Here is an 18,134-nt window from a genome sequence, read left to right as displayed (position 1 = left end):
GGATTCGAACCGCCAACCTTCTGATCGGCAAGTCCTAGGCTCTGTGGTTTAACCCACAGTGCCACCCGCGTCCCAATGAAAGCTGGACCATTGTCAAAATAGAGAGATTTGAGAAGTTGGGGTCCCCCACAAAACTGCGTTGGGAGCAGACCTGGTGCTTGCTAACTTGTTCAGAAGTGTCCTGGAGTTCGGAATGAGCTGGCCAAGTTTGCAAATGAAGCCCAAATGTTCAGGGTGGTGAAAAGAGAAAAGACGTGAAGATGCTCGGAAAAGCATCTCTCCAAACTGGCTGAATGGATATTTAAAAAAACGGCAAATGCATTTCAAGACTATGAGGGAGCTAGAGGTAGAAATGCTTCTGAATACTAGATCTTGGAAACCACTGGAGGGGAGAGTGCAGGATGCTGAACTAGATAGGACCCCTTTGGCCTGATCCAAAAGGTTCTTCTGATGTGAATATCAAAAGGGCTGTCACATGGAAGATGGAGCAAACTTGTTTCCTACTGCTCCGGAAGGTAGGACCCGAACCGACAGATTCAAGTTACACGAAAAGAGATTCCAACTTAAACGTTAGGAAGGACTTTCTGACAGTAAGATCTGTTTAACAGAGGAACAGACTACCTCACAATGTAGTGGACTGACTCTCTCCCTCATTGTATGTCCTGTTAAACAGAGATGGGATGGCCATCTGCCAGGGTATATTTAGTTGTGATTCCTGCATTGCAGGGGGTTGGTCTAGATGACCCTTCCAACTCTACAATTCTGTAAGAAAGAAGGAAGTGCAAAATATTGTCACTTCTCAACTATTTATCAGGGTCTGAGTGCTCACACCTCTTTTGCAGAGTTCACTGTTTCCCTGCCCCTTTACTCTGGGGAAGCGAGAGGACCCAATATTGAAAACAACAGCAGGCTTGTTTGCGATGACTGTTGACAACATAGATCCCCCTTCTGGAAGCCCTCCAGGATCAGGTGGGAAACGGAAGGTGCTGCCTTCCGCTTTAACACAGTGTTGTTGTTTTTTCTTCAATTTTTTTTTATTAAGTTTCACAAAATTATACACAAACAAACATAAATCATATCCTTATTAAAAGTACACTTATTGACATTGTTAAGTGACTTCCTCGCTTCCCCTTGGTTGAATTTCCATGCATATCCTTACAACGGCTTTCCAAATCGTAATTCTTATAAACTTAACTTAGCCCATTAACATCCTTATATCTTTTCAATTCGAAATTGTACGTGTTAAACATCACTTAACTTATATAAATTCCTAAGCTGTTGCCTGCAAGCTATTTCCAATTCGTTTAACTTAACAAATTTAGCTAAGTTACAGATAGGTAGCCGTGTTGGTCTGCCATAGTCAAAACAAACAAAAAATTTTTTCCTTCCAGTAGCACCTTAAAGACCAACTAAGTTAGTTCTTGGTATGAGCTTTCGTGTGCATGCATCTGAAGAATATCTGAAGAAGTGTGCATGCACACGAAAGCTCATACCAAGAACTAACTTAGTTGGTCTTTAAGGTGCTATTGGAAGGAAAAAATTTTTTTTTGTTTTGAAATTTAGCTAAGTAATTTTGAAATTTAGCTAAGTAATCGTTAAATTTTGTCCATTCTTCCTGATACTCCTCCTCCTTCTGGTCGCAGACTCTTCCGGTTAGCTCCAAAAAATCCATCATCACACAGTGTTGTCGTTTTGCTACGTGAAAAGTTCCCAAATCGGGCATGAAAAAAAAAGGAAGGGGCGATGATGATCGTCTGCCTTGGGATCGGGGCCCAAGGCGAGGCGGGGAGGAGGGCGCGTTATGTGTGCTGGAGAAGCAGACCGAGAAACGGGGGTGGGAAAAGGAACGCAACCCCCTCCCCAGCCAGGAGCGGGTTCCAAAAGACTAGGCAGAAGCGGAAGGCAAAGTCCCGACGGAACCAGCGGGGGACCGGGCAGGTAGCAAACGCCCGGAGCCCGGCGGGGAAGGAAGGAAGGAAGGGGGGGTGTCCCAACCAGAGGCACCCTCCCGCTCGCCCCCCTTGCCGGACGCCACTTAGACTCGGCTCCCTCCCCGCCGCGCGCACGTGCCGCCGAAAGAGAGCCGCATCTCGCGGGCGGGGCGGGAGCGCGCCGGAGCTCCAGAGGGACCGCGCCGGGCTGGAGAGACGCCGCCGCCGCCCGCCCGGCACTGCGGCGCCGGCAGCAGCAGCAGCAGCAGCAGCAGCCGGCATGTAAAGAGACCCCCCACAAACCAACAGGCACCCCTCGATCACGCCGGGACCCCGGTTGGCCAGGCCCTGCCCGCGGAGCCGAGCCCCGGCCGGCGATGGGCTCGCGGCTGGGGCGGCAGAGCAGCCTGGAGGAAGAGCCGGCGGCTGCAAGGGAGCCGCCCCGGCCCAAGAAGCAGCAGCAGCAAAAGCAGGGCTGCCGGGGCCCGAAGGAGCCCCCGCTCCCGCCGCGGCGCCGACCGGGCTTCCCGCTGGCCTCGCGGCTGCTGAGCTCCGAGAAGCTGCCGGGGGTGCTGCGGAAGAGCAGCCCGGCGCCCCCCTACGTGCGCCGGGTGGGCTGGATCCGCGACATCCAGGCGGCTCTCCGCCAGCGCCGCCGCGACCAGGCGACGCGCACCCTCCGCCTTCTCCGCAAGGTAAACACGGCCCGACGGGGCGGGACGGGGCCGCGTCCTCGACGGAGCTCCCGCGGCCGCCGTTTGCTCTTTTCAAGCCGCTAGACTTGCCGACAGACGGCTGCTCGAGGGGCACCGGGCCGGGGAAGCTCGACGGACTCGGCGCCGTCATGCTTTGGGGCTGGTTGGCTAAGGGGCGGCCGCACCGACGGGCAAGGCTTTGTTCCCTGCTCAGGGCGTGGCTGGCAAGGGGGCGTGCCGGGCTTGGGGCCAGGCGAGCCCCGCAGGGACGCGACGCCCCGCCGGGTGTCCCCTGGCTGGGATCAGACGGCGCGTCCGAGCGCCCGAGCTGGTGCCCGGCGCGGGGCAGAAGCCTCGCCCAGCGGGCATCGTCGCAGGCGCGAGTTGCCCGAGGTGCCTCCTGCCCTTGCCGCGGCCTCCAAGGTCGCCCGAGGGTCCTCGGTGGAGGGAGGCGAGGAGGGTGCGCGACGCCGTCGGGGATTCCGGGCGGTGTAAGTCGCTGCCGCGAGTCATCTCCGTGCCCCGCCCGCCCCTTTATGAGTCTTTCATAGCTGGCTGGCGCTGTACGCTCTCTGCTGAAACTAAGGACGTTTTGAAATAAAAACAGAATTTTTAAAAGTGGGAAATATCCAAGCAGCAATCTCAGAGTGGTTCTGGCTGGGGGCTGAAGGGAGTTGTACTCCAAAAGTCCTGGAAGGCGCCAGGTTGTGGGGAATAAGTGTTTTAGATCCGACACCCAGGGTGAGTTGCAAGAAAGCGCTTCATTTGAGGAGAGCAAGAGATCCTAAGAGGATACTTGTCATTTTCACACTCCTCTCTCCATTTACATTCCGAGGCACCTCGTGTTTAAGGGAAAATGCATATATTGGGAACACCATTTAAAAAGTCTGCAACACCTTCTACATCTCTGGAAACCCTAAAAAAAAACTCCCTCCAAATCTCCTTGCTCAAACTCCAACTGCACAGGCCTCAAAGGTCAATGCAAAGGCTCATGGGATTGCTAGACACTATTTTCATGCCGTTCTTGCGCTTTTTAGGGCCGTTTTTTCTCCTTTTCGTGCCACTGCTGGGTCCTCAGTTGCATGCTCGCATGGTTGTGTGTACTTCGAACACACGTAAATGGGGAATTGCCCGTACTATCGTCATTAGCCTCACCAGTATTAAATTTACCGTATTTTTCTGTCTATAAGATGCCCCCACGTATAAGACACCCCCGAATTTTTGACATTATTTTTTAGGAAAACACCCTAGTCTTACACACCAAAAAATACGGTATATTCCCTCTTCCCAATAAACCCCTGGCCAGCAAACAATAAAATATACAATTTTTTAAAATGAAAGCACCATTACTTCATTAAATATATACAAATCATTGTAGTTGATCAATCAAGACTGCAGTTCCGGTTATATACTTGGAAGGAACCCCCCCCCTTAACTCAGCTGGGCTTCCTTGCCTCCTCCACCTCCAATGCTCTAAAGGTAAAGGTAAAGGGACCCCTGACCGTTAAGTCCACTTTGCAAACCTAGCAAGACCATCTTATTGTACCTCTTGGAAATAACAAGAGAAAGGTCATATATTTAACAGAAGAAACTTCAAATACCTCAAGCGCAATTTGCAGCGACACCCTCGGAACCCCTTTGCCCCGAACCTAGCGCTCCTTTGACCAGAGAAGTCAATTATTACTGATGATAATTATCATTAGCCTATGAAGGATGGATTTATGCCTTTCTTCCAAAGTAAACCCAAGTAGCTTGTGCAACATAAACACAGGGCCAGGGGAAAGACAGAACCCATCATTCCTTTAAAAAAAAAAAAAAAGGCAGAGGAGGAGATGTAAGTCTTTCGTACATGTCAGCTTTACTCTTTGCAAAGGAATAAAAAAGTAAAATAGCCGGCATTTTATCCCATTCGTGGTAAAATCAAGGCAATGCTTGAATTGTGTTTCAAAATTTGGAATCCTTTATCTTTCGCCTGAATTTTTTCCCTCTTTTCCCCACCTCTCTTCAATGTGAGGGAGGGATCCTTCCAGGTTTGGTGGATTCCCCTGCTGATTGAAAGAGAAGCATTTTGGGGAGGGTTTTTTGGGGGGGGATTCCTCTGGATGGAGGTAGGGAGGGACCTGTCTGGCTGCCAGCCAATCAGTAGTGGGCAGGCAGATTAATAATAATAATAATAATAATAATAATAATAATAATAATAAATTTGATTTATACCCCGGCCAGAGCCAGGCTCAGGGCGGCTAACACCAGTAAAATTACAGTAAAAACATAATAGGGGGGGGGAAACCAATTTAAAATACAGGTTAAAATGCAATTTAAAATGCAGCCTCATTTTAAAAGTAGCCCATAGATCAAAACCATAAAGGGGGGGGGAACATAAGGGTCAGACTGAGTCCAAATTTAGAGGTCCATCCAGTATTTTTTAGGGGGTGGGGGGACAGGCTGAGATGTAGCTCCAGCCGGGTTCTGCATCCACCTTTGGGTGGGCAATCGTGGCTAAAATGTTGGGGTGCAAACGCCCTGAGGTTGGGTACCTGGGAGTTGTTCTACCAAAAGATGGAGGTCATCCTTCTCCCAGTTTTAACCTGACTTGGTGGCTGAAGGCTCCTTTCCCATTGCAGCGCTTGAGCTTCATCCAGCCTTTCAGCATCCAATCAATTCCTACCTCATATTGAAACGGAACCAAATTCCTCTTTAATGGATGGTTGTCTGTCTCAGTTGTTGGTCTTGGGTCCCCATGTTTATTTTTAAGGGAAGTCACCAGCTATCCTTCAAATGCTCCGTCAGGGACTGATTTTGCCAGGAAACCCTTCCTTGAGAAAGGAGCAGAGTATTTAGCCCAGGAGGCTGCGATTCCCCTCCCCTCCTCTGTAGAAGCCCCCCTGCTGCAGCATCCACAACCTTGCCCAGATTCTGATCCCCCAATTCCATCTTCTGGCTTTTCCCTGCAGGACCTTGGTTTAGAAGGGACATTCCTCAGTGAAGTTCTCTACAAGAACGCAGCCTTCCTCAACCTTGTGGATCCCATCTCCCACGATCTCCTGATGAGCCTTGCCCGAGACCTTCAGTGCCCCAAAAAGGTGAGCCCATTATGGGGTGTGCTAGATAAATAGGTACCGCTCCGGCGGCAAGGTAAACGGTGTTTCCGTGTGCTGCTCTGGTTCGCCAGAAGAGGCTTAGTCATGCTGGCCACATGACCCGGAAGCTGTACGCCGGCTCCCTCGGCCAATAAAGCAAGATGAGCGCCGCAACCCCAGAGTTGGTCACGACTGGACCTAATGGTCAGGGGTCCCTTTACCTTTTATGTTTTGCTAGTTGGGCAGTAGGTGCCTGGAAGTTTCTTCTCCTAGGGTCCCTCTCTCAGGAAATACAAGCCTCTCCCCAAAGCACTCACAGATGTCGGCAAGGTTTCCGGGGCAGCGCAGTCTAAACCAGCCAAAGTCAAATGCAGGGAATCAAACAAGGACAGGCTGCCATCTGAGGTTGATATCATAAAAGCTCAGGAAGAAAAAAGGAGCCAGAGACCTATGTTGTTTCCAGCAACTGGGAGGAAGAAGAGGGAGGCTTTATATAGGCCACAGCTGCTGGTGATAAAGGTGTTTCTGGGGTTGCTTACTCACAAGGAGGTCCCTCACTCACAAGTTGCATGATGCCTCTGTATCTATGGCATGGCTCTTTGGCTCAAGCCCCATAATGGGGCCGCTGCCAGCCATCATTCTGTGGCTGTCCAGGTATCTTTGGAGATGTTGGTAGCCTCTCCCCTCCTGATCTGTCCTTATTGCAGTTGGTACTCAGAGGAGGGACGTGGGTGGCACTGTGGGTTAAACCACAGAGCCTAGGACTTGCCTATCAGAAGGTCGGCGGTTCAAAACCCCGCGACGGGGTGAGCTCCCGTTGCTCGGTCCCTGCTCCTGCCAACCTAGCAGTTCGAAAGCACGTCAAAGTGCAAGTAGATAAATAGGTACTGCTCCGGCGGGAAGGTAAACGGCGTTTCCGTGCGCTGCTCTGGTTCGCCAGAAGCGGCTTAGTCATGCTGGCCACATGACCCAGAAGCTGTACGCTGGCTCCCTCGGCCAATAAAGCGAGATGAGCGCCGCAACCCCAGAGTCGGCCACGACTGGACCTAATGGTCAGGGGTCCCTTTACCTTTACTTACTCAGAGGTAGACTGCTCCTGAACTTGGAGGCTTTTTTTAAAAAAAAGCTATCATGGCGGAGAGTCTCCTCTGGGCATTTGCATCAGCTCAGGATGTAATGTGTTGAGTCAAGCACTGTGGGGGGGTATTGGAATTGGGGAGGGGGGCTCCCTAGGGGGAGGCTCCGTGTCCAGTTCCTTGGCACTGAACAACCCCAAAAATGCAGAAGAACATCGTGCACAAACACACCCCTGCAAAAAACAAAAAGATAGCAAGCCCTCTGAAGTTGCAGGCAGCCACTCCCTTGCCTTTTCAGAGCAAACAGGGCCACATCTGATGCAGCTGAGCTAGGTTTGTGCAGGGAGAAGCTGTTGTCATGGGGGGTGGGGGAATGGGAGAGGAAAAGGCCAGCCAGCCTCAGAGATTATTCTGCCTCAACATCACTTGAGGGCCTTTGCAGATTTGTGCCCATTATTTATTTATTTATTTATTTATTTATCGGGAAGTTTTTAATGTTTGATGTTTCATTATGTTTTTATGTGTGTTGGAAGCTGTCCAGAGTGGTTGGAGCAACCCAGACAGATCGGCACATTATTATTATTATTATTATTATTATTATTATTATTACATTATTACAGTGGTACCTCGGGTTACAGACGCTTCAGGTTACAGACGCCGCTAACCCAGAAATAGTACCTTGGGTTAAGAACTTTGCTTCAGGATGAGAACAGAAATGGTGCGGCGGCGGCAGGAGGCCTCATTAGCTAAAGTGGTACCTCAGGTTAAGAACAGTTTCAGGTTAAGAATGGACCTCCAGAACGAATTAAGTTCTTAACCCGAGGTACCACTGTATGATTATTACATCCTTTGTCCGAACATCCCAGCGTGGTGTACAACATTAAAAACATAATTTACATAGCGTTAATAATAATAACAAAATAAAACAACCACGGGAAGAAAAATCATAACAGCAGTTTCCCACAATTTTATAAGGCCATAGATTGTTGGCCGAAGGCCTGGGTAAAAAGGGATGTTTTTGCTTGGTGCCTAAATACATGTAAGGATGGCACCAGGTGAGCCTCTCTGGCCTGGCTGATAGTCCAGCATCTGTGCTAAGATGAGGTAAACCAGCATCCGTAAAATTCCTCTGGGTTCCAGCTCTCCTCTCTTTAGAGCAGCCCTCACATATGGTGAGCTGCGGGTGCAGCGTCTACCCTGGGCGGCCAGATCCAGGGACATGAAAAGCCGAGGGACATGAAAAGGAAGCCATGTAGGCCCAGGAAAAGACTCCAGAACCCAGTCTTAATAAGGATTGAGCGAAGTAATGCGAAGCTTGCCACAGTTCTGTGACATTTGGAAAGAACTTGTCCAGCTGCGGCTTTTGGAGGTCTGGTTTGCAGAATAACAACACGGCTGCTTTTGCTATTTATTATTTTACAGCGGTCTTATTCCACCAGGCTCTTCGCCTTTGAGCTGGCTCTGCTGATGCCTGAGCACTAGGACAGGATGTTTGGGGTGAAATGGATCTGCGTTGATCTGCAGGAAACTCTAGAGCTGCAACGCAGGAGGGGGTGGGCACTGCACAAACGGAGGAGACCAGTGCCTGAGTCCCTGCCAATGACTTCAGGTCTTCTGCTTTCAGGAATACGACCCCTGGAAGTCCTCAGACCGGATCTGCCGGCAGCTGATTTACCACTTGACTCCTCATTCCAAGTGGCACCGGCAAGGCCTGCCCCGGCGGAGGTCCCAGGCCAGGTGAGGGATGAGGATTGGGCCGGAGCCGGGGACGGGGAGTCTGGGTGCAGATTTCAGGCAAGGAATCTCTTCCTGGAGATTAAACCTTCTGGGGATTAAACCTGGGACCTTCTGAAGGCCAAGCAGATGCCCCGCCACTTAGCTATGACCCCATGAATTCCCATCCCTCATGAATCCCTGGTCTGCAAATATCCCCTAAGTTTGCTCATGAAAGGAGTGCCCCCTTAAGGACCAGACCTGTCAGGCATTGCATGACCAACCCATGTTTTGAAGGCATTTGTTGTTTAGTCGTTTAGTCGTGTCCGACACTTCGTGACCCCCCTGGACCAGAGCACACCAGGCACTCCTGTCTTCCACTGCCTCCCGCAGTTTGGTCCAATTCATGCTGGTAGCTTCGAGAACACTATCTGTCATCCCCTTCTCCTTGTGCCCTCCATCTTTCCCAACATCAGGGTCTTTTCCAGGGAGTCTTCTCTTCTCATGAGGTGGCCAAAGTATTTGAGCCTCAGCTTCAGGATCTGTCCTTCCAGTGAGCACTCAGGGCTGATTTCCTTCGGAATGGAGAGGTTTGATCTTCTTGCAGTCCATGGGACTCTCAAGAGTCTCCTCCAGCACCATAATTCTTCGGCGATCAGCTTTCTTTATGGTCCAGCTCTCACTTCCATACTTCACTACTGGGAAAACCATAGCTTTTACTATACGGACCTTTGTTGGCAAGGTGATGTCTCTGCTTTTTAAGATGCTGTCTAGGTTTGTCATTGCTTTTCTCCCAAGAAGCAGGCATCTTTAAATTTTGTGTCTGCTGTCACCATCTGCAGTGATCATGGAACCCAAGAAAGTAAAATCTCTCACTGCCTCCATTTCTTCCCCTTCTATTTGCCAGGAGGTGATGGTCTTTAGACCAGCCTTTCTCAACCTGTGGGTCCCCAGATGTTGTTGAACTACAACTCCCATCACCTCTAGCTAGCAAGGCCAGAGCTCAGGGATGATGGGAGTTGTAGTCCAACAACATCTGGGGACCCACAGGTTGAGAACTGCTGCTTTAGACTCTGTTTTGAAGCTCGCCTCCTCCTAAAAACTGTCTTTTTCTTTCTCTCTTAGTCTGAAAAACAGTTTGCAAAAGAAGCTGAGCCCGGACACGATGGATCTGTCAGGGATTCCCCTTTCCATGAGAGACACCCACCGCCTGGCTTACTACCTGCAGAACAAAGGCGAGGACTTGAGCACTGTGGACCTGAGCTTCACCGACCTGACGGACGAGATGATGCACCTCTTGTTGCCTTTCCTGTGGCCACTGCCCAACCTCACTCACCTCTCCCTCAACGGGAACCGCCTGACCCGCGCCACTGTGAAGGACCTCACCGACGCCATGAAGGAGGCGAGCAAGTTCCCTTCCTTGGCGTGGATCGACCTTGGCAACAACGTGGATATCTCATCCATGCCCCAGCCGCTGCTCGTGGGCTTGCGGAAGCGCCTGAGCCAGCACACCACGCTGCCCACCATTTATGAGGTCCTCGACTGTGAGGCCGAACTCTCCAGCGGGGCAGAGACCAGCCAGACGGAGGAAGAGGAAGGTACGACGTCTGGAAGCATGTTCCATGACTTCCCCCCGCAGTCCTGCGAAAGGTGATTGGGCGTGCGAGGCCTTCTCTGCAAGATTGAAGCCCTGGCAGCAAGAGTCCCGACCGCAAGAGGTCCTCTTGCCTTTAGCAGCAACCCTGCCCAGCTTGGAAGATTTTCAGCCAGGGCCCATTGCTGCTGTCTGCTCCCCAGAGCAGCATCCTTCTAACCACTGTTTGCATCACACAGACACGCCCCCACCCAACAGGGACTAGTCACTTACCGTGGCCATGAATGCAGACCTAGGAAGAGCGAGCCATCAGGAGGCAGTGGGCAAGGTAGAGAACTTAAAATGAGCAGCACCACAAGTTGTTGGGACAAAGCAGCAGCTCCTGCCCCCTCCCTCAGCTTGCAGGCGGGGGCCTGTACCCCCAAGTGGTGGTGGGATGGAGGCTGCATCTAAAGGCTGAGCAGCCATGGCTTGCAGACCTTAGAGAGGAGAGGCGGTGGCAGCTGCTGCAAGCCTGGTATTTTGTTTTGGGTTTTTTTGTTCCGGTCTCCAGACAAAAGGGCAATGGAATGCAACGTTCTACAGAGTGTGCAAGCCAAGGACATGTGACTGTTGCAGCGTCAGGATATTTTCAAGGCTAGGAATATGTGGGGTAGGGGACTGTGAGGCAGAGAAGATATCCTTTTGCAGATTCAGTTATGGACCAAACTGGAGCAGGGGGAGGAGTCTGCTGGGAGCATCTCTGCTGCATGGGCTGTTTGAGATGGAGATACAAATGTGCATGTATTTTTTTAAAAAACAAAAACAACATGCAAAAGTTCTGCATCGCTTGCTGCTTATAAAGGATCACCTGACAATTTTTGAAGCAGTGTTGACAAGGCCCCGCTTCCGATGCCAGCAAGGAAACTGAAGGGAGAGTTGGAAAACCTCCCCTGTGCATTTTTCAGTGTTGACCATTGCTGTATGTGGCGAATGATAATAAATGGTCTTCTTGGAATAAGAGGCAAAAGCATCGCAGTGGGAAGGAGGGAGGTTGCATGCAGACAAATGAAAGGGCTCACGCACAAACCGTATGATGCAGGGTGGGGAAAAGAAAGAAAAAGCAGAGGTAGGCATCCCAGAAAAGTTAAAAAGCTTGCTGCACTAAAACCGAACTCCATCTGCTACAATTTAAGTAGCAAACCCCACGTTTGTCCCTACTAGGCATTTTGCTTTCTGAGCTACTTGTAATTTTGCTAAAAATCCAGAGATTTAAAATGATGTCCAACCAACACCTGCAGCACATAAAACACCTGCAGGCTAACCCACTTGAAGCAGCAACAGTTGCCCTGAAGCAAACTTTTACTGGGAGATGCTCTCTCCCACCTTGTGTCTTTCCACATTAGTAATAGGAACCCCCCCCCCCACCCTGAATATTACTGTGGTGATGGCACTGTTTCAGGGCTGGGAGGTGCCTTGAAAGTCCTCCAAGGAACTGGGTCTGGCAACTTTTGGGCAGGCTGGGAGATGGGACTGGATTCCACTTCCTGATCTGAACAAACCCATGCAACGTTGGGCTGCAATGTTTCTCTCTCCCAAAGCAGCAGATTTTTCGTCCTCTGGTTTCCCTCCAGTCACGTTTTCCTTCCTGAAGCACCACCCCTCTCCAGACTGTGTGTGAAGGCAGAATTATGACTGGCGCATTCCCCAGCCACATAATGATGCTGCAAAGCCTCCAGGCAGCTCGCAGAGAATATTTGCTCCAAAAATCTTTGGGTTTTATCAGGAGCAAAGATCCCACCTCCGGCAAGTGGCACTGCACTAGTAGCAGGCATGTGTTGCCTGTGATTTCCCTTGGAAAGGATCTCAGGTAGCCTAGCGGGGAACAGTCTCTGCCTTTGAACTTCCAGAGCTGCTGCCTCCCTCACTGGGCCACTGGGATGACTCAGAAGGCTGCCAATGAATATGCTCAGGGGTCACATTACAGGTTAAAAGGAGATGCCTCCAACATCAAATATGCAGCACACTGGCCTCATCTGCATTGGCAAAGCTGTTGCTCATCTACCTCTCCTCTGTGCCTGAAAAAATCCCCTCCAAAGACCCCACCCAAAACAATGTTCTGGCAAAATGAACAGCCTGAATTCAGTCTGCATATGCAAGCTCATGCAAACAGTACTCGCTGAATGTGCAAACTTTTTGCAAAGGACGCCGCTTCGAACCTAAATAAATAATCAAGGTAAAGTGGTTTCACCTTCCAATGTTTTATTTCTTACTAAGATCATCTACCATCCACTTCTTGGAGCAACCCATCTGCTGAGCCCTGGGAGAAAACACCACCATCTCCCAAGTTGCTGTTATAAATGGTGGGTGAAAAATCTGAACTGAAAATCAACAGGTTCATAGCTGACTCACAGGCGAAGGTAAAAAAAGAAGCCGCCTCAACTGACCAGTAGCATTGGCTGCTGAAAGTCAGTCTGGAACCGGTACAGGAGCAACAGGGACAGCATGATGGTAGCCTTTCTGTCTGTCTGCTTGCCCCCATCCCCTGGGCCAGGCTTATTCACCTTGTGTGGCAACAGCAAAGCAGTACCCCCCACAACAAAGTTCATACCACACAACGGAAGCTGTCCCTCCATTTTGTAAGAAACACATTTATTGAATAACACAAAAGCCCATCACCACCACATTTTACAACTACAGTTTTCAATTCATTGAGAAAAGGCTGCGTCCGAAGTTACCGCCGCTTCTGGAAAATGTTGCCACGCCCCATGCCACGCCCTCTTCCTCTGGCAGCCACTGCAGGGGAAACAACAGCAAACAATGCCATAAACTGAACAGGGGAAGCGCAAACCGTGTAAGAACATCCAAGAGAGATTCCCTGCTGAGTCAGACCAAAGGCCCATTGACTGCAAACTGCTGCTTCTGAGATGATCTCAAGGCCACCACATAAACACACCTCTGCTGCTTCTCCGAAGCAAACAGGATCTAGATGCAGTTTTCCTTCAGCCATCAGGACCAGCAGCCACAGACAAACCCACTTTTAAAAGGCATCTAAGCCAAGGGCCACGTCCGTGGCAGCACATTTCATAGCTGCTTGTGCATTGTATGAAGACTTTTCAACTATCCTGAATCAACTTGGAACCTTCCAAAGGGGTCAGCTCAGCCTGCAGCATCTGCTGCCAAGAGCCAGGCCTTCCATTCTGAGAAGGGCTATAAGTCAGCAATAGGGTGGTATATTGTCCAAAACTGACTGAAGTCCATAGCAAGATAGCAGCTTCACAATTTTTGGCCTGGCAATATATTGTGAATCATGATGGATGTGCACGTTATGCAAAAATCATGATGCGGGGAAAACTGCGAAGCTAGCTGATGCCTCTGCATAGCTCCATCCTTATTTCAGACATTGTGATCTACAGTGGTACCTTGGTTCTCGAACTTAAATCTGTTCCGGGAGTCTGTTCGACTCCTGAAACCGTTCGAAAACCAAGGCGCGGCTTCCAATTGGCTGCAGGAGCTTCCTGCACTCAAGCGGAAGCCGCATCAGAAGTTCGGCCTCCGAAAAATGTTTGCAAACCAGAACACTTCTGGGTTTGCGGCGTTCAGGAGCCGATTTGTTCGGCAACTAAGCCGTTCCGGAAACAAGGTTTGACTCTTTCGGTATAACACGATGTTTAGCTGGTGATATATCATGATGTTGAAAACCCAGCCCTAGTCAGCAATGGAGAGCAGAAGGTCCCAGATTTAATCCTCGGAAGCATCTCTCAGTATGGGCAAGAGAAATTCTTGTCCGGTGACCCACTGCTGCCAGTCAGTGTAGGCAATACTGAGCAAGAAGGACCCCAATGATCTGACACAGCCAAAGTTGGCTTCCTATGCAGCACGCAGCCTGCCCCACTACTTACCCTGGGCTTTCAGGATAGCAGCTTTGCCCCTTCCGGCCCCAGAGCCCTGGTTTTTGTTCTTCATACTTTTCAGCATTGGTGCATTTTTCAGCATATCGGGCAAGATGAGGAATCTGATTTTGCTCCCCCGAATGTACACCTGCTCTAGTTGCGCCACACGCCCATCTCTGTAGGTCACTGTGATGTTGGACATCTGGAAAGAGAGAATGAGTGGCTGAACAGGACAGAGCCTTTGAGAAAAGAAGTGCAACGGCAAAAACGGCCAGCTGGTTCATAAAATGGAAAGGCTGTCTGGCCAAGTACGTCATATTGGCGAGTTAAGACAAGTGAAAATAATTTTGCTTTCCCATTTCTGTGGATGTGTCTTTAAAGCAGCAAGGAACAGCCCTTGTTTTCACATTAGCTTGAGAACAGCAGGATAGGTGCAGGAACAGACGAAACAGCAAAGTTGCCAGCACCTGTATGTTGATCTCAGTTCTCCAAGCCTTATTTCTTAAATTTTATCCCCACCCTTTAATAGCTAATCAAAAGTCCTAGGGCAATTACGAAAATGTTTTTTAAAAATACAAATGTGACGGCACAGGACAAAGAAGTCACAGCAATTAATTTTTTTAAAAAGCATTAAGAAATCCTCAATGATTAACAGCCTGTGGAGTAAATGAAGCAGATGTTCCAAAGTATCATACTAGAGAGCAGCCTTTGCCAATCCAATGCCCTTCAGCTGTTTTGTACTGCAGGTCCCATCAGCGCCAGCATCATATGGCGGTGCTGGCTGGGGCTGAAGGCAGCTGTGGTCCAAAACTGCTGGAGGGCACCAGGTTGGAGAAGACTGCAAAAAAGGATATACCAGGAGAGCTCTGCTTTGTTTAGGGAGTTTTTATGGAGTAGCAACCTAGGCTCAGGGCTTTCATTTTACTCTTAAGAGCACTTGTGCCCACCTCAGCAGATAAGAGTCCTTGCCCACTCCCAAAACCTCTTCTGCATCAACTCAACTGGTGTTGAGGGCGACTGAAGCCCATGAGACCTTAAAAGAGGTAACCAATGTGGTACCCACCAGATGTTGATAAACTATGACTCCCATCAGTCCCAGCCAACATGGTCAATGGTCAAGGACGCTGTAGTTCAGAACATTGGGAGGCTCCAGGGAGAGATAAGCCCAGGGGTAGGTGGCAGAGGGTATGATCTTGGCAGCCACAGAATCACATAATTGTGGAGGGTACCCCAAGGGTCCTCTAGCTCCATTTATGCAAGGTAGGAAATTTAAATAAGAATAGTTGGGGGCAGGGTAAGAGGTTTTTCTATAAAAAAACTTTATAGAAGAATTTAGCATGCCATGGAGAAAGTGGGCAGAGGAAAGTTTGTCTCTCTCAAAGCACAAGAAATTTGGGGGCATCCAACGAAGCCAAATGTTGGGAGATTCAGGACTGAAAAAGGAAGAACTTATCCATGCAGCACAGAGTTAAATTATGGCACTTGCTACCACAGGAGGCAGCAATCACCACCAATTTGGATGGCTTTGAAAGAAGACAGGACTAATTCACAAAGGAGGAGCCTACGAACTTAGCCCTTAGTCTGTGACACTCCTTCCCTGTAGAGGTGCACTTGGCAACTTCATTATACAGTTTTCTGTGAATGTTGAAGACACATCTCTTGACCCTTGCCTTCAATACCTGAGGTGTATATTTTCAGGACGAACTTTTTTGTGATCATATATTTTTGTAATGGTAGGTTTTTAGAATTTCTTTTTTATGTTGTATTTTTAATTGTCACAACCTGCTCTGGGAACTTAGGGTGAAGGGGGAACGACCAATCACTCAATCACTTTGGTGGCCAAGTCATGTTTTTGCATTCTCTATCAGGGGAGCCCCAATTATGGTTTTCTTGATTTTTTTAAAGACAAAGCTAAGACCTCGCACAACAGATGAAGACCCAAAGTGGAACATTTTGTTCTGGCCACATCCTCCTAGCCACCCATCGCCACTTTTCAAAACACAACCTACCTGACAGTTCATGTTGTCCTCAGCCTCAATGAGCTTTCCGCGATATACTTCTCCTGTATTCGTCTCACAGGTCACAATATGACCCTCTGCTTCATGCAGGACTTTAATTGGCACTCCGATAGACATGACTGAAGCTTGGTGTGTTCAAACCTGAGAGAGGAAGGGGGAAATGCAACATCGTGTTAACAGCTTTTGTTCCATGGCTGCCCCTTCTTAAGAGTGTCTTGTACTCCCAGGAAGTAAGGTACAAGGGTAATGACATCTATAGGGCATCTGAGGAAGCATCACAAAACTCATCAAGCAACATTGAGGATCATCAGAATAGAGTCAAATCCAGTGTGATTGAAGCAGAAAACAAACCCACAGCAGGGAGCTAGGTGGTAATTTTTTCCAAAACAAGAGGTATAATAGGAAGTTTGGCAGGATGAATTAGGTGCAAATCTGCCTGTCAGGCTAAATTGTGCTCCTCAGAAGACCAAGGCATGCTTCATGTAAGCACCAAATATTATTATTGTTGCTGCTGTTTATTCAGTTTACAATCCTTCTCTCCATTCAATGTGAAGGCAGGTTAAATACTAATAATATAGCTGCATATGAAACATTAAAGACAGCTAAACATTAAGACAGACACCAATAAACATTGACAAACAGCTGGTGTTCAGAACAGAGCCACTGGAACTCAGCTCACCCACTGCCCAGAGTCTGGCCAAAAAGACTCATCTTCAATTGCCGTCCAAAGGGGGAAAATGTTGGTGCTAGCTTCACCTGAGATGGAGGAGCATTCCAGAGATCAGGGGGATTATAAAGCAGTTATTACATCCTCCCCCTGCCTCGAGGTGTCTAGGACTACAGCTCCCATCAGACCCAGCCCGGTATGCCAGGCTAATTCTGCGGCCGATGGAAGTCGTAGTCCAATACAGCTGCATGACACCAAGCTAGGGAAGGCTGAGAATGAATCGGGCCTATATACTTGGTGGGCCTGGCCAAGCCAGGAGCCCGTACCTTCAACGAAATGCACCAAAGGGTCTCGGTTAAGCACACGCAAAAATATCCCCGCCCCTCCACCATACACTAACACTGTGAAATCAGTGGGGTGCTTTTGGATCGTGCCCTCGCCCCCTCCTTCCGCTTGAAGGCATTTGAGGGAGGGAAATTGACAGCCCCGCGTTAAGCCCGCTTCCTTAGGGGATGGGGAATACGTTCCCCTACCCAATGCCCAACCAACGTGGCTCTCTAGTCGGTACTACTCAGGAGTAGGCCACTGAAATCAACGCACTCCAGTGACCTGGGCTGCATCCAACTAAGTCCCACGTAGTAAACTCGCGGAAACAGACGTGAGCGACTAAATTCCAACGGGAGATTAGGGGGAGGGGTCTACTCTGAGTAGGAATGCAGCAGTCCTAAGTGGGGCCTGGGAGTTCCGCGGATCGAGCGAGGGCAGCTCAACCGAGGCCCCCCCCCCCCGGAGGAAACCGCGAGGGAGGGAAAGAGGGAGCCTCGCTTCGCGGGCCGGGCTGGACTAAGCTAGGCCGAGCCAGGCCGGCCTCCCTTTGCAACTCACCGTCAGGCGCTCCCGCTCTCCGCAACGGCGTGCCTCCGTTTCCTCGCCCGCCGGTGTCCCAGCATGCAGCGCGCCTCGGAGAAAGGAAGTCGCCCCGAGCCCGTCTGGGCCTCTTGTGTTACACGCTTGAGGAGTCGCCCGGGAAACGAGACCCCTGCTCGACAGTTCCGCTTGCCCTGCCCGTGAGGGGGGGGTACACCACAGGCGACACCCCGCCACGCTTGAAGCCTCGTCGTCGCCGCCCTCCCTTCCCTTCCCATTTCCTGGGCGCTTACTGAGAGGCGAGAGGTGGGCCACCTCTGTGGGTTCCTGTCAGCGACTACGACTCCCATCAGCGGCAAGCCTTGGCCGGCCTGGCTGAGGCTGCTGGGAGTTGTAGTCCAGCGGCCCCTGGCAGGCCCGGCCTCCTCCGCCTCCGCCCCTGGTTGCTTATTGGGGGTGGGAAAGGGAGCCCCCCCTCGCTCGCCCTCCCGCCCCGGTGCCTGTCGGGCCTCAGCCCTGGCCCCGCTGGAGCCGGAGGGAAGGCTCCTCGGCTACCACCGCAGAAGGAGCGAGGCGGGCCCGGAGGGAGGCAGGCGCTAGGCCTCCGCTGCGGGCTCCGCCTCC

General features: G+C 50.4%; 2 protein-coding genes across 2 annotated transcripts; one reads left to right on the top strand and one right to left on the bottom strand.

Moving 5' to 3' along the window:
- Positions 1 to 1,600: 1,600 nt before the first annotated feature.
- LRRC75B (leucine rich repeat containing 75B) lies at positions 1,601 to 11,086 on the top strand. Its single transcript, XM_083590465.1, has 4 exons — positions 1,601 to 2,626; positions 5,578 to 5,706; positions 8,404 to 8,516; positions 9,618 to 11,086. Exons 1-4 carry the CDS (start codon positions 2,309 to 2,311, stop codon positions 10,144 to 10,146), a joined length of 1,089 nt encoding a protein of 362 aa, XP_083446591.1. The 5' UTR covers positions 1,601 to 2,308; the 3' UTR covers positions 10,147 to 11,086.
- Positions 11,087 to 12,696: 1,610 nt separating this feature from the next.
- On the bottom strand, positions 12,697 to 17,889 carry SNRPD3 (small nuclear ribonucleoprotein D3 polypeptide). The gene is made up of 4 exons (XM_083590741.1): positions 17,529 to 17,889; positions 15,968 to 16,117; positions 13,968 to 14,160; positions 12,697 to 12,861 (listed from the first exon to the last, which is right to left on the bottom strand). Exons 2-4 carry the CDS (start codon positions 16,091 to 16,093, stop codon positions 12,800 to 12,802), a joined length of 381 nt encoding a protein of 126 aa, XP_083446867.1. The 5' UTR covers positions 16,094 to 16,117; positions 17,529 to 17,889; the 3' UTR covers positions 12,697 to 12,799.
- Between the last annotated feature and the right edge of the window lie 245 nt (positions 17,890 to 18,134).

This window comes from Podarcis filfolensis (assembly GCF_964270895.1).
Source record: "Podarcis filfolensis genome assembly, chromosome: 16".
NCBI lineage: Eukaryota > Metazoa > Chordata > Lepidosauria > Squamata > Lacertidae > Podarcis > Podarcis filfolensis.
This window is presented reverse-complemented; position numbering and strand designations above follow the sequence as displayed.

What these genes read in the sequence shown, in the direction of transcription:
- SNRPD3 (XM_083590741.1), bottom strand. Translation starts at nt 16,093, where the DNA reads ATGTCTATCGGAGTGCCAATTAAAGTCCTGCATGAAGCAGAGGGTCAT. An exon ending in AGGACAACATGAACTGTCAG is followed by an intron (nt 14,161 to 15,967) that starts GTAGGTTGTGTT and finishes CTCTCTTTCCAG; the next exon opens with ATGTCCAACATCACAGTGAC. An exon ending in TGCTATCCTGAAAGCCCAGG is followed by an intron (nt 12,862 to 13,967) that starts GTAAGTAGTGGG and finishes TTTCCCCTGCAG; the next exon opens with TGGCTGCCAGAGGAAGAGGG.
- LRRC75B (XM_083590465.1), top strand. Translation starts at nt 2,309, where the DNA reads ATGGGCTCGCGGCTGGGGCGGCAGAGCAGCCTGGAGGAAGAGCCGGCG. An exon ending in CCCTCCGCCTTCTCCGCAAG is followed by an intron (nt 2,627 to 5,577) that starts GTAAACACGGCC and finishes TTTTCCCTGCAG; the next exon opens with GACCTTGGTTTAGAAGGGAC. An exon ending in CGGCGGAGGTCCCAGGCCAG is followed by an intron (nt 8,517 to 9,617) that starts GTGAGGGATGAG and finishes TTTCTCTCTTAG; the next exon opens with TCTGAAAAACAGTTTGCAAA.